This window comes from Pezoporus wallicus, unplaced genomic scaffold (genome assembly GCF_028554395.1).
Source record: "Pezoporus wallicus isolate ANWC-B61680 ecotype Strahan unplaced genomic scaffold, APGP_CSIRO_Pwel_v1 contig_8013, whole genome shotgun sequence".
Taxonomy (NCBI): Eukaryota; Metazoa; Chordata; class Aves; order Psittaciformes; family Psittacidae; genus Pezoporus; species Pezoporus wallicus.
In genome coordinates this window covers 1,595,702-1,611,281 of record NW_026636761.1, presented here as the reverse complement: position 1 = coordinate 1,611,281, position 15,580 = coordinate 1,595,702, and the positions used below count along the sequence as shown (strand labels likewise).

Sequence of the window (15,580 nt, the reverse complement as noted above, 5' to 3'; positions counted from 1 at the left end):
AGTTCTGACATTTCCTTGTTTGCAATCATTGGCAGAAAGTGGTTCCTGGGTCTGAGTCCCACCTCTGCTTTTTCCCCATGTAAGGCCCACATTGGTGCAGCTCACTGATTCTGGGACCAGTGTGTGAGGTTATTTAGTTTGTTTACACAAACATACGCACTTTTTGTTGTTATCCCAGGCATATTTAATGGTTTTTACCAAATTGCAGATGTCTTTAATCCAAGAATGGTATAATTCAAAGCCTACCAAGATCACATGTTGGCTTTCAACTGTGTGTGTTAAGTGACCAGGTGATTATCTGGCTAGTCATATTTCAGATCCCAGGCACTGCCCACTTAGGTGGGCTGAGGATCAACTTTATCTCCCAGACAACTTAACCTTTCTATTTTCTAGAACAGGCAATCCAATTTCCATTTTACTCAACCACACTGTGGGTTAATGACAGGTTTTCCTGCCGTGTAACTGGTGTCATTATCCCTTATTTTGGAGACTACCTATTAAACTAACGTCTTAAGCCAAAGTTTTGCATTACTTAACCCAGAAGCTAGGTACAAACTAACAATATATACTAGCTATGAATAAAGGGAGTTATATATTTTTTTTCTTGGCATACTATCTTTTTAACATCAGGGTCAACCTATACAAGAAATCATTTTTCTTTTAATTTCCCACCTATCTCTCCACCTGGACAAACCCTAGCCTGCTAATCTGAGCATTGCCATAGGAGGTGGAATGTTCACCTCCTTTCTGGGGCTTCTTAGGCTTGCTCTGCTTTGTAGAATAAAGCAAGTATTCACTGAATGCGTCTCGCTTCCCTCATGAACACCTGCATCGAACTACAGAGATATTCTGCTTTTCTGGTTTTATGTAATTCTTTATACAAAACAGAACAATTCCAACAGGAGAGCAGGGATGGATTTTCTTAGTGTTGTGGCGCTTGGCTGGGAGATGATTCATAACTGGACTGTCAAAGTGAACCTGGCATGTTTTGAAGAGCAATCCTTAGCCCCAGCTGTTGGCTGTCCCTGCCTAACACGACCTTTCTTAAAACTGGTGTGGTTTTGCACAGAGTTTTGCTTCTGGCAGGCCAACATCCCCTCTTGGCTTCACTGGTGTGGGCAGATTTGGCGAGGGGATTTCATGCTCCGTGCAGTAGAGCAGAAGCCCACCGGAGCATCAGTGGGGGCACTCCACAGGGACTGCTTTCCAAAGCCAAATCCTGGAGGGAGCGGTTGTAAGGAAAGGGATGAACCAGATTATGAGCTTTACATAATAGGATATCTTGAAAGTCATTCAGTTGGTGTTTGTACAACACTTTGAAATGTAAAGCTCTAAATTAGACAGGAGGTGAAGATTTACCATGGTGCTCCTCAGGTGGGTGGCAGTATACCTCATTAGAGACCCACAGAAGTTTGCAGTCCACTGAGCTGCAGAAACAGTGTATTTACCAGCTTGTTCTTTATTCAGTAGATTTCAGGGTCTAACCACAAATTAATGCACATGTTTGTGATGTTCATCTGATAGCACCTAATTCCTGCAGCAATATGTGTACTTCTGTATATGGGTTGGGGATTTCATTGCTAGAACAACGTGTGAGGACAGAAGTAACTTGACTGATAGGCCTGTTCAAAGCAAGAGAATCCATTTCATAAAATCCTGTGGCCTGTCAGCTGGGGGGAGTACTTTTCAAAACAGCAGAAATGGTAAATTCCCCCATTCCTTGTGTAATAAACTGAAGTTGTTGGCACGAGTAGCTAGCACAACTCAGCAGCTCTCAGAATTAGACACGGAGCATTCTCCCAATGGGAAATCAACCTCCTTCATCTCTCATGTATTTTAGAATATCGATCCATGGAAGTTAAACCACGATGTGTTATTCTTGATAACCGCAGCAATCTAGCTCCTCCCTGATGAAGTTTTTTAAATCTACTTCCCTCTCCACCTTCTTTTGCTCCACAGTATTAAAAAAGAAATGCAGCTTAGCACGCCAATATTTTCTCTTCAGTGAAGTCAGCATAGAATATTAGTGTCCAAAAAGTTGTAAAACAAAAGACTATCATATGTTGCACCTTTTAATCATGTAATTGCTGAGTGACATTTAACTCTGAGGCTTTAAGTTACTCCTTTGTCAGCCAGCCTTCTCCTCCTGCCCCTCTCATTCCTCCCTCCTCCCAAAGCAACCTGCTTTTGCAGAGTAGTGCTTTAACTACACTGAAGTTTGGCTGAGCTTCTACATATTACAGCAGCAACACGAAAGCAAACAATTGAAGTATTTGAGAACAATGAAATATGTATGGCTATCTGTGACAGCCCTATAAAGCAGAGCAATTAGCCGCGTAATCCGAGAAAGCCAAAGCGACCGGCAGCCCACGGTTCCCTATTAGTTAAATGCTTTTTGTACGTCCTCATCCCATCAAATCAACTAACACTTCCTTTAATTGGTTCATGAATTATACAGCTTGGCTGCATTATAATTTAATCACCAGTAAACATTCCTGGGGCCCGCTGTAAAGTGTATAGCGCTCATTAATTCCTTAATTTCAGCAGATGGAAGGGGAGATCGGATGAACGGTGGCAGTACAGAGCGCCTTGGGCAATGGAAGAAGGAAAAAAAGGTGGGGGGCCGTTTAGATTTTTTAAGGGCTGTCAGAAACTCAATCTGTGTGCTGTCAGCAGCTTGGACCCGTTTCCCCCCGCCTCCCCCTGCCTTCACCCCACCTACTGCTGCAAGTGACTGACGGATTCATATGGAGGCTTGTCAACCCGTCTTTAAACATCAAGCCAGCGGGTAAACCAAGCCCAATGTAAATTAATTCTTGTCTTACGGGCCCCCCTTTCTCCGTCCCCATGAATATTTCATGGCGGGCAGCATAAATATTAATTCTAATAGCTCTGCACAGTGGTTATTATTTCTGTTTTATGACAAATATTCATAAAATATTCAGGACCCTTTTTTAGAACATTTACACACTTGATTGTGAAATTTTCCAGCTTCCTGGGGACACAGTAAACATATTGGGGTTCTCTTGATGGACTTTTTTCTCTCTTAATTAATACTACGGCACATTAATATTTAATCAGATTTAGTTTTCTTTTCCCCAGAAGTGAACCCTATTACATTTGAGGATTTATTTGACAGTATTTAAACAGGGAATTTTTATTCCCTATTATGAAATTGGTTTCCTTTGACACATATATAAAATGACACATTATAATCCATTCTTTTATTCCCTCCCCTTGCCCCTGAATCATACACTTTTTTGGTGTAAATTCTTTTATTTATTTCATTTTTTGTCCCAAATATCCTACCAACAACAAAAATTAGTGTTTAAGTGATGGGGGGGGGGAATGTATCATTCACTATAAATTTGATTCCATTTATTTAATAAGAAAAGTATGGGATCCTTGTTAGGAGCAGGAGGTGCTACAGAAAGGCTGCAGACAGGTAGCAAAGGCATCAGTTCTGATAAGAGTTTGCTAGTCCTTAACCCTGGAGTTCTTGCTTCACTCAAGACTTGCTTTGCAGAATCTAATTATTGCGGGGGGGTTGCAAGCATCTGAGGAAACAGGACTGCATTTGGGGAAACGGGTTCAGGTTCCTGACCTCAGGCTTCTGGGGCTGCAGAGGCTTTCGATTATCTGAGACTGAATTAGATTAACTTTGTAGAGAGTGGAAATTGTGCCAGCCACGTTACTCTAAAGCAGTGCTGGCTGCCATCTTACTCTGTCATTCACAAAGCACCACTGGAATGAACTCCAGGGGGAATGCAGAGATGCTGGAATAGCAGCTGAGAGTAAGAAGGAGGCAAAGAATAAAAATGAAGATAGAAATGTAAACCAGTTTCGAATGGAGGTACCAGTGCATCCCAGCCATTTATTACATATGGCAAGAGTTAATACTGCCTTCACAAAAGAAGCTTTAAGATTCTGGTAAAGCCCCTAGTATGAAAACACTTGCTCTGTGTATGCGTGCCTTTTGCTGTGCTGATGGAACGTTTACGGAGGCAGGAGTTCTTCCACATAGAATGGCTCTTACTGCCAGAAGCCTGGGGTTTTTCACTGGTGTAAATCTGTGTGATGCCAGTGGAGTGACTTTGCTTTATCCCAGCTCAAGCTCTAGCCCATTGTTCTGGAAAGCAGAAAGACAGTGCTACCTAGCAGGGCTGCGCCTGTCCCCCCCTGCTTAAGCTGGTGTGGCACCCGCTGAGATGCTGTTGAGATACCAGGCTTGTGGGGTGGGATGCAGCAGGGACCCTGCCACCTCAGATGTCTGGACTGTTGCAGGCTGAGCACATCTAACTGGTGGGTGGAAAACATCTAATAGTCATTACTCTGCACTGCTGGTGAAGGCAAGGAACATCTGCAGCTACAAAGGATGTTGTTCATCTCGCTCCCCTGGCCAGAAGCCATGTCCTGGGAATAGTGCCCCACTTAGCTGCCTGTTGTGGTTATTGGACAGAAATGCATCCATTTGAAAAAGAAAGATCCAGTGTCTGGGAGCAGCTTGTCATCACATGAATCCGTATAGGAACTCAATGAGCAAAACACTTGTGCCGATTAACCTGTGTTTTAGTATTTATGCAACGTATTTTCCCTTATGGTCAAAACCTAGAGGGTGAAATTACTTCCCAAAATAGAATCAAGCATCATTCATCAGAACATATCCCAGAATTTGAAAGACATCATTGAATAAAACCTCCCAACAGCTCCTTCTATAAATAAGAGATAAGGATCATTTCATCCATTGCAGAGACATGCAGAAGGAGTATTTAGAGTAAGATGTAAACTAAGATCCACGTCCAGTCTATAGTACAGCTTCAGAAGATCCTTTGTAGTCTGGTTACCCATGAGCAAAATGCCTGGTTTATTGAGAAAAAAAAAAAGAGAAATCTGAGCAAGACTGAGGAAAAGGTAGTTGGGATCTATGTAACCTGTTTAAATTTTGAGAGAGGTTTTGGGGCTGCAGAACGTAATTATGGAACTATAACGTGCTCAGGATCCTGTGGCTGGGCCCCTAGTGCTTGAGAAGAGGCTTGACCAAGGTTTCAGGTTCAAGGTGTCTTTATATTGCAGGAAAGGGAACATTCTTAAGGGGACCTAATCGATCCAAGTCAGGTATCTCTGGCTAGAGACAAAATGACCTGGGTTTTAGCTGGGATTAGTGACTTGGATTCAAACCTGAATTTCCTTGTACCTGTCAGCTTGAACCACTAACTTGATTTGCTGTATTACTGTGATAATTCAGTGGTGCTACCCAAGAAGAAAACCTTTCTGCAATGCAGATTTTTCTTGTATCTTGGCCAAGCCTGTCATCCCGTTCCTCTCTGGCTTGTGGTGCCTGTATGATCCAGAAGTTTGTCCAGTTGTATGCATTTTTGGAAACTTTTAAAACAAAATTGTGGTGAATTTTAATAATGGGCTTTAGAGTTTAGTCAAATTCAGGGCAGTTGCTGGAGATGTTCCTTGTCTCTCTGCCAGTTGATTCCATGGTGCCCCCCAAGGCTTTTCTGTCCTTTTACAAGAACTGTGTTATTTCCTTCTCCACCTGCTTTGGCTGTTTTATGAACCAATGGGAGGAGCTTGCATTTGTACCAGTGATCACATAAGCATTTTACCTGTGGTAGCCTTTTAGAGAGCTACTGCATCCATACACTTCAACAGCCTCATCTCTTTTTCAGCTTTATAACTCTATTACAAAAGCTGTAGCTATTGCATTGCCAGAACCAAGTCCTCAAGGAGAGTTACTTTCCATGGGGAATTGTGCCATAGAATCACATAACACTGCATTGATTTCTCCATATTGAGTAGGATGTACTGTGACTCTGAAAGGCTCAATTTTCTACCCTTGAATTTAACATTTTCTATTTGTCTGCCTGAAAAAAGAGTGTAACTTTCTGTCCCTTCCTCTCATTCCCTCCTTCCTCTTTCTTTCACTGTCCCTCTCTCCTGCTCTCTCTTTCCCCTTCTCTTTAGCTGAGGTTCTGTCAGAATTCTGCCAGCAAAGTTTGCTGTAACTTTGAGACCACACAGGCATCTGATCTTTACATCCTTCTTTTTTTTTAAGCAGACTGATGTGGTACGTTGTAAACTGCCAGGAGCACTTGCTAATTTAGTAGTTAATGACAGTCACAGAGAGTGTTTTTCTTGCCCCTGGAGAGGCTTTAGACACAGCTGGGGTAGATTTGCCACTATCAATTATGCACAATTTTAAACAAGAATTGGCCAGCAGGGGCCTCTTTTTTTTTTTGCAGAGTGCAGAGCGTGAAGAATGGAAATATGGCAGCTGGTACCTGCCTATGAGGGAGAAGATCTATAGGAGTTAAGAATATAAGAGAAAGATTAATAGCTTGCTATTTTTAAAGTTGCAGTTTCAACTCAAAGGTTTAAATACCACATTAGAAGTGGCCCAGTGTTGTTTCATGCTGTATTTTTTCTTAATTCAAGCATCATAACTTGACTGCAAGGCTTGATCTGGCCCTGGTAGAGCCACAAGCAAGTCAGTAGTCTCTGCTATTAAAAGCCAGGAGGAGAGTTAGGATTCTGTCTTAGATATCATGTTGCATTGTCTTTTCATCCTTAAATGAAAGCAAGGTATGAATTCAATTGGATTTAATGGTATAGGTCAAATTTTGCAGATGATAATTTTACAAAAAGAGCTTGGCTTTGGGCTCCTCTCCACCAATGTCAGTCCAGAGCAACTCCAGGAAGTGGGAAATGACAAGGATGGGGATCTGACTTAAGTAAATAGCTCAGGTCTAGAACAGTCAACATCTCATCCACGTAGGTCAGCTTCATCAAACAGCTATGTTTAAATTACAGGACCAAAACTGGTGGAAGGCCGTGGCTTACAGGCAGAACTTTAGTTCTCTGGAGATGTGAAGGTAGCTGGCAAGGCAGTGGAGCCATCCTGGACAGGGACTGTCAGTGCACAGGAGGAGCTTGCCTGAATGCCTAGCTCAGGGATAGAAGAATTCAGGCATGCAGCACTTGCTTGTCTTACAGAAACATTCATATTTTTTCCATTATAGGTGTTTTAATTTGGTGACTATGTCCACAAAACAGGAAAATTACCACCAAAAGTTCTCCTGAGGACAACTCTGAGCGCTGTCAATTGTTAATCACTGGGATTAACTAGGTTGGTTGCCATCTGGAACAAATGCAGTTCAGAATTAGTTGAATGCTGTTGTGTAGGTCAAAAAACCTTCCTTCACTTATTGGATGGTTGTGACTCATTTTTCCAGAAATGCTGTCTCATGATCAGGCATGAAACAAAACTTGTGCCACCCATACTTTTACCTTCTCCTCTCTCTGTCTGCGAAGGGAAGCCATCAGGATGCCCTGGTGACCTCTAGGATCTTAGACAACGCTGTCTGAATAGTCAGAAGCCAGAAGCAATTGGAATACCCTTTTGGAATGCCAGATGGCTGGAAGGAAAATGACATTATATTCCAGCTGGTAGAGGCCTTATATATTTCATTGCTATCCAAAGGCCACTAGTTCTCATTTGACTAGGTACACAGTGAAGGTGTCATCAACATTATGAATCTGTTGGAGTTTAATTTCTCTAATGTATCCAAAAGCAGTGATAGATCAGGTAAGTGATGTCAAGTACAGTTAGGAAGAGGCAGGATTCTGACACAAGATATTTTTTTTCCCTTTTAACATTTGAGTTCATGGTTTTGTTATCCATGCAAGCTTGCTGACAGGACTGGACCTTCTCTCACATGTTTCTCCTGGGAGAGGAGAGCAAAAGAGAGAGGAGACAGCTTTACTTACAAACCATTTGGCTTCAGTCCTGCATCTAACAGCAGTGTTGCCAATCAGTGGTAGTTAGTTTGTCCTCAGAGTCCTGTGCTGAGAGGCTCTGCTGAGCTATACCCCACAGAACACCAGTTTGTAACTGACTGCCAATGATTTTAGGTAGATGCTGAGCCTGTGATGCACGAGTGAGGTTTCTTGGTGCATCTCTGCCCAGCCCTCCCCATGCACACTTCATGTTGCTACTGATTGACGTTACTCACCTGTTGCAGAGCTGAATGAACAGCTTGCCAGCTCTGAAAGGGAAGCTGTGCTGGATGCTAATCTAGCAGTATAATGTAGTATACTTTGATATGAGGCTGTGTTTCCTTGCCTTCCTGTCTACCGATTCTGATGACATCTGTTTCATATTTCCCCTTGATAGAAGTTGTGACACATTACAACATACAAAGCCTGGCTGATTCCTAAAGCAAGCTTTACAGAGGATGCATTTATGTGAAAAAAGAATTACAGTTGGTATGTGAAAGGGGCCAAGCTCTGCTTGGAGGTGAATCCAGTACTTGTAGGGCATTGTTCCAGCTATTGCTATAAATGCTTGATCAATGTCATGAGTGCAGCCCTGTGTCTTAGGAGGATTTCCAAGGGAAATCCAACAAACCTGTTTTCTGGACATTTAGAGGGTCAAGTTTGTTATGTGATCAGAGCCATAGTAGCCTGAGACAGGGCCACAGGCAAAATGTTGCTCAGAAATACCTTGAGAGAAGCTGAAGCAGATGTATCATATACCCAAGACTACCACTTTGCTGAAAGTACATACATGTAAATAGGCTTTACTCATGTGAGTAAGCCTCCTGGGGCTGCATAATAGACTTGTGTGTGGTATGTTTCTCCTTCAAAACGATAATAACGCTTTCTAATTGGAAGTATTTGAAGTCTAGACACTAGTTCAGTCAGTGTTCTTCCCCTTCATCTTTTTTCCTTGTTTCTGAACGATTTTAAACTGACAGCCCTGGGGAGCGTTGTTTTCTCTTTATCTGTACCCTGCCATACCCTGTGGTATGGCAAGGTGAGGCATCCCACCTTCATTGGAAGGACCATTGGATTAGGAGTTGGTGCTGTTGTGTAGTATATTCTGTGTGCCATTATACAGTACATGTGGGGAAAAAAGATAAATATCCGCATTAGCAGGGATGTCTATATTCTCCCACATCTTCTCCCTACACTCTTCTTTAATGGTGACACCAGACTGGATAATAAGAAGCATCTCGTATAAAAAAGAAGGGAAGCTCAGACAAGGCTTTCAGAGTTCATTTTGTTGGCAGCTTTTTAAGTGGAGTTTTTTTAGGCTCTTCTGTTTCAAATACCATAATACTTTTTTGTGTTAGTAACTATGAATTACGACAAGCTTTCTTGATATGCCAGGTTATAATCCTTTAGTGGGTTTGTTTATTTCAGAATATAATAGGAAGCCGTATCAATTATCATGACTGTATAAATGTTGTTCCTCTCTACTAGAATATTCATCTTGAGACATATCATCAGATGTTACCTGTTCTGACAATCACATTTTTGTGCCATTGTTGGGCAACAGAAAAAAAGAAAAAACAAAATGTTAAGAGTGTAAGGGATAAAAGAGTGTTGAAACTGTTGTTCTTTTCCTGTCTTTGGAATCTCCGAGATCTTGAATGTTTTATTCCCGGCTGTTATTTTGTTACCACAGTGTGAATAGAAGTCATTATCTGTAAACATTTGAAGAGAGAGATGATTTTCATAACTTTAAATCCTACAAAGGATTCTAGTAATCTGCTATGTGCATGCCAAGGTAAAGCTCAGCCTTTCATCTGGTCTGATCCCACCCTGTCAGTGTAAAATGCTCCTTTGGTGAACGTCTAAAGCATACAGTATCTTTTGTGAGAGGCAGACACAAACGAAAACAGGAAGCCTAGCCTTGAAGGCAGCAGCAGGAGAAGGTGTAATATAAAGAGAGATGTTTTTACAGCCTTCAGGCCGTGCTCAGTTGATAAAAGTTTATTTTCGTAAGAAGCTTTATTTTACATTTTGCTCTGAATTAACCATTGAATGTGATCTTCATCCAGATCTGCTTTAGTCTCCAGTAGCTGGGGGACAGGGGACTCATTCTCAGCAGTTTGTTAAGAATTTTCTGCTGAAGAGTTTTTAAACTACAACATGAAATTAACAGGACCATGATAATGAATCAAAACGCCCAGGAGTCAGTGTGAGATGGGCACAACAGTTTATACGCAACAGTGTAATGTGACTGGGATCATCAGTGGTGTACACTGTATATTACAGCTGTAATTCAGTCACTAGTTTCCACATGATATTGTTGATTAAGGCCTGTCAATGCACACAGCAACATACAGATTGTGTGTCAAAGAGCTTCTGCCCTGATGAGGTTGTTGGCTAAACAGATGTGAGAAGAACCAGAGGAGAGAGGCTCTGTGCATATGCTAATCTCTTCTGATGCTGCAGTTTTGAGTGGTACTGTCACTTCCACATCTGTGTGTGCCGTTCATTTGGGTAAGGATTAACTCATACTCTGAAGGTCACAAGTGATGTTCTCAGGATGTTAATGCACTTAATTGTTATGTTCTCCATAGGGTATTTTTCTTTAATCTCCCCTATGAATCCATTGTGGAACGACTGTCTCAGCGGAGGATTGATCCCGTCACTGGGGAAAGGTTAGCACTCCTGTCTGATGTTTAACATTTTGCAAGACTGCCAGTGAGATGAAAGCCAGGTAGACTTCATAGAAATCTAAGGAAACTCAGGGAGAGTTTAAGGGATTTAAGGAAATCTAAGGAAACTCAGGGAGAGTTTAAGGGATTAATCCTTTAAGGGATTCCTTAAAAGAAAAGTTAAAACTTTCATAGCGACTCAAGAACCAACCCACCTGTACTGCCTGCTCCTGTTCTCAGAAGAGGACATTTGAAAACCGTGGAGCCTGAAATCTGCAGTAGCAAGTAGCTCAGGTCTGATATTTTAATGGTAACTAAATTGGTTGGTAAAATAATGCTGAGGGAAGATTTCTGAAACCTAGCCTAAATGCACGTGGTTTTCAGACATTCCCATGGGAATTTTGAAGGCTTCCCAGATGGAGAAAAATGGAAAACTTCCCCCAGCTCCTGTGATGGTTCTGTCTGCTGTGAGATATTAATATCTTTCCTGCTCAGTAAAGTGAGCAATCTTGAGTCACTGAGTCACTGTAAGATTGGATTCTCAAACGTGGCTGTTCCTCTCTCTGGCAGTTACATCATCTCACTTCACCAATGACCTTCAGGTCTTCTCCACCCTTTTTGGTGGGGGAACAAGTAACAAATACCTTCCTAAACACCTGCTGGAATTGCTGTGGATTTGCAACTTCACTTGTGCTGGTTTTGATTCCCCACAGTTAAATTTTAAATCACTATTTTACTTTTCTAATGGTTAAATGCATCCTATGGCATCAAAGACAAATACCAGCCCCTCTAAGATTAAGGTCATAAGTACTGGATTTATCCCAGAGTGATACATGATTATTCAGACATCTCACTTGAGGTGCAACATTAACTTGTGACAGCAACAGTGATTTGCTGTAACTGTTCTCTTTGGCCTAGTAATAAGTGATGCAATTGTTCCAAAGAAATGAACACTATGAAGCAAATCATTCACACATCTTTGCATTTCTTATCATTAGGATTAGCCTGTTCAATGTCTGCTCCAGTTAACACGCTTCCTTCTTCCAGACTCTGGGTTTTATTCCTTCCAAATTCATTGTGAATAGAATTGTTTTAGATAGTATATCTAATCCTTGGCATTATGTTAAATCTGCACTGCTGGCTTCAGTGCAGTGAAGTGGGTGGACTTCAGCTGTGCTTTAAATAATAATGATGTGCTCTGTGTCCACATCATTGTACCAACAGGAGCTGTAACACAGTTCTGTGCAATCACAGAGACTCTGCTTCTCTCCTTGGTTTTGCAGCTATCCCAATAGTTTCAGAAAAGTTGGCTGTACAGGAAGAGGGATAAACTGGTTTTGTGTTAGGGCACAGGAGACAGTAAACCACAGCAAAGGTTTTTAACTAATGCTAAGGTTTAAGGTTAGGCTTTTTAGGTGCCTTTTTTAAGATAGGAGTCAAAGATTACAAGTAAAACATGTTACCTTGAGATTAAATCTGGAACACAGAGCATTGGGCATGTAATAGGGATTTCTTTGCACCTTGTGTGAAGTATATAAACCAACAGCACTATCTCTGTGTCACCTCAAGAAAAACTCTTGGCCTTTGAGTATCCAGGATTCTTTAGAGTAGGAACAACAGACTACTTGCTTTAAACCCCCAGCCTAGAGTAGATAGAGTCACTTCCAAGGAACTGTGATAAGCAAAAACATGGAGTACTTTAGGAAATGGCTGCTGTGTCCTCAGCCTTAGCTCTGAAGTGTTATTTGTATCTCATCTCCAGATACCACACTACATTCAGACCAGCACCCACACCAGAGATCCAAGCCCGTCTCAGACAGAACCCTCGAGACAAGGAAGAAAATATTGAGATGTGCGTGGAAAGCTATTACAGGAATATCAAGGAACTGGAAGATTTTTATGAAGATGCCTTTTATGTCAATGCTGACCAAGACCCTTTTGCTGTCTTTGAGTTTATAGAAAGCTGTATCATTACGCCCCTTCCATGCAAAAAATTTAAAAGCTCATAATTAATATGGATGATTGCTTGAACTGTTGATTTTAAATTTTTCCCTGTAGCGTTTGCAGTCTGGTCACTGAAGTGGCACATTATCACAGGTGGAGAGGAAGGCAGCCGAGCCATGTTGAATTTGAAGCTCACCAAGGCTGACTGAAGTACAGAGAGTAAGAAATTGTGCTTAGAGGAAACTTTTTTGACTTCTATTTTGTGATCCAAGGTATGAAGCGCTGTGGGGAGGGAAGTTCCTGTGTTTAATTCAAATATATTTTTCCGATTCTGTAATTCAGTGAATAGTAATTTTGTTTTAATTGTGTAATATATGTGAAGCCAACTGGAGTGTTAAAGCTATGAAATGTTTTGTGTCTTAATTCACTCACTGCTCTCCACCAAAACTACACAGGCACTACTTGGCTACCTCACTGTCACGCTCTGTGGCAAGCAAACATGAAAGCAAATGGAAAATGAAGTTTACAGCTCTGCAGTGGTTGGAGACCAGGGTGCAGAGGTTTTTATTCCCTTGCTAATTCAGATCACTTCAAAAGTTTTGACACAAAACTCTGCAGCTGCAGTGGCTGTTGCCTTCACCCTGTTCTGCATTCCAATCCTGTGGCTGGGCAGAAAGACTTGGAACTGGAGAAAGTATCCAGAGCCATAGGAAAGTGGTTGTAGGTTCATCCCTTTCAGAACCCAGTTAAGGACATAACGAGCTGCAGGAGCAGGTAGGTTACTAAATTGTTTTCCTCAGGAAGCAAGGCTCCCAGCCTGGGGCTGCCCTGACTGAGCCGTGGCTGGGGCAGGTTGGTGCCCAGGTTTTTTTGCTCTGACTGGATCTGGCTGCAGGATCAGGTAAGTCTTTTTTTTGAACTGGAAGATCCTTGATGAAAAGCACAGCCCTCTGTTAGCTAGCTCAGGCTCTGGCTGTGGAAATGGTTTGTTGTGATTCAGAGGAGCACCGAGTTTGATGCCTCTATTATGTCTCCCTCTATTTCTCCCTTGCATATGCATGTGAATTCCCTTGAGCAGGGGATGGGGAGCAGCTTCAACTTTCTCCTGGAAGCCTCTGTACCTAGGAAGGTGCGGGAGGCACATATCTCCTGCTCTTGGAGAAGCATTTTGGTTTTAGATGACTTCTCTGGTCCTTTTGCTGTGAATAAGTTTGGGTCTGTTCCTGCCTCTGTGTTTGCCTTGGTCTATGCAGAGTGCGGTATGTGCCAAACTTCCTTCTCACGCATGTAAATTCAGATGGAAAGACCCTGGTTATCCAGATGGCTATGGGGATATTGCATTGTTCTGGGAGAGCTTCAGGTCAAAATTTTAATACCTTTGGGGGGGGGGGGGGGGGGTGTGAATGGGAATTAAACTTTACAGCCCTGAGGGCAGCTTTAAGAATCTTAGCATAAGTATCTTTGAAATCGAAGAAACCTAAATCCTCTGGCATCAGCAATGCAAGCTGAGCTCTCTGTGCCTCTTGCACTGAGAAACTCCAGCTCATAGCACAAGGCTGAGGCAAAGGCTGCTCCCACAGCACAGGGCCCAACTGCAAACCCTTGTGTAAAGCTGGGCAAGGGCATTGATAACAGTCCTACCTGTTACAAATGTGCTGGTCGATAACCTACTTGGGCAGCTGTTTTTTATGCTGTTGCTATAAAGATATGCTGTAGCATTCATGCATAATTGGGAGCCCTTCTATTAATAATACATGGGAAGCTCATCTTGCTAATATCACCTTCATCTGAGTGTTCCTACTAAATATTTTGATAGATGAAATGGATAGAGAGTGTATTTAAATACTGTTTGTACTGCAGCTAGGGTACAAAAGGAACAGAGCATCTTTAATTAGACAGGTACATCTGCTTAATTAATTTAGCTGTAAAGCCCTTTTTCCTCTTCATTCTTTCATCTATATGCGGATGCTATATTAGTTCCGCTCTGCTGGTTCCACAGAAACTGAGAAAAAGAGCTCGTCTCATTGAGATGCGCTTGGCATGTCTGGGTACGGAGTCTCAGGTCAATGGTCAACCCCCAAGGGCTTGCAGCAGGCCTGAAGTGCAGAACGTAAGGGTTAGCAGAACATGCTAATACTCATGTAGAACTCTCCCTCAGAAACAACTAAAACAATTGACATTCATTTAATTACTGTAAACGAAGCAGCCCCTGCATGACTTTGCATAGTAAAGCCTGTTAATACCACAAAGGTTCAGTGGGTGGAAGGAGGAATTAGGCTTTTATAATTGGAATGCAACACTTGAAAACCAATTTGGTAACTACGCTTGATTTTATTAGCATCTTATTCTGGCAAAACAAATGTTGAGCAATGAGAAAAACAAGGTAAAGAGGAAGTGATAAGAACACAGCAGGGATCAGATTTTACTTATAGCACAGCTTGCCTGGTCCTGAAATGGACGTTGTTTATCATTCTGCCTCCTGAAGATGCTTTGTGGAGAGGGCTGCTCAGAGGTTGTGCCATACCCTATATGTTATACTGTTAATTACATAGTTCAGCGTCCAAGTGTTCCACAAACTTTAGTGTCCACCTGTTCCAAACAATAGTTTCCCTCAGTGTACCATAGTAAAAGGACTCTTGAACACCCCCAGGCAGAGGCCAAATCCTCCAGCACCTCTCTGCAGGGCCCCTGTGAGCCCATGAAGGATTTTCCCTGCCTCCCCCTTTGGTTTCTCACCTTTCTCTCTAAGGCTCAGGTGCTGCTCATGTGATGATGCCAGCACAAAAACTTTCAGTGACACTGGTTTTGCCATCACCCATTCACAAGGTGCTGTAGAAGCTGTGGGACTGCAGTGGTCCTCAAGGGCTGGGGTAGAGCAAGGACAGGCTTGGTACCTCCCTGTGCCTCAGCTCTGTTTCCCAAAGGGGCAGCTGGAGCAGAGCAGATCTGGAGTAGGAGCGAACTGTAACTATGTTGTGGTTGTCAGAACTGAACCTGACAGGTGACTTTTCCCTTGTCAGACATACTTCATACAGAAAATTGTCTTTCCCCTCTATGAGAAGCCTCTCTGGGGTCTTTCTCCTCTCTCTGCAACAAGAACTGTTTGATTCTATGAAAGAAAACACAATGTGATGTCAGGCTCCTTTCATCAAAGAAGGTTGGTTCATTAGCAGCATTGT

General features: G+C 42.3%; 1 protein-coding gene across 3 annotated transcripts in view; it reads left to right on the top strand.

Moving 5' to 3' along the window:
• Positions 1 to 12,474, top strand: part of AK8 (adenylate kinase 8) — a 67,690-nt gene extending 55,216 nt beyond the window's left edge. For 2 of the 3 annotated variants that reach the window (XM_057401601.1, XM_057401604.1), the window contains exons 12-14: positions 2,545 to 2,615; positions 10,380 to 10,460; positions 12,220 to 12,474. In XM_057401601.1, the coding sequence (XP_057257584.1) occupies positions 2,545 to 2,615; positions 10,380 to 10,460; positions 12,220 to 12,416 (349 nt within the window). In that variant the 3' untranslated portion in view covers positions 12,417 to 12,474. The remainder of the gene's footprint in view (positions 1 to 2,544; positions 2,616 to 10,379; positions 10,461 to 12,219) is intronic. The other variant, XM_057401603.1, reaches the window with a different exon arrangement.
• Positions 12,475 to 15,580: the final 3,106 nt, after the last annotated feature.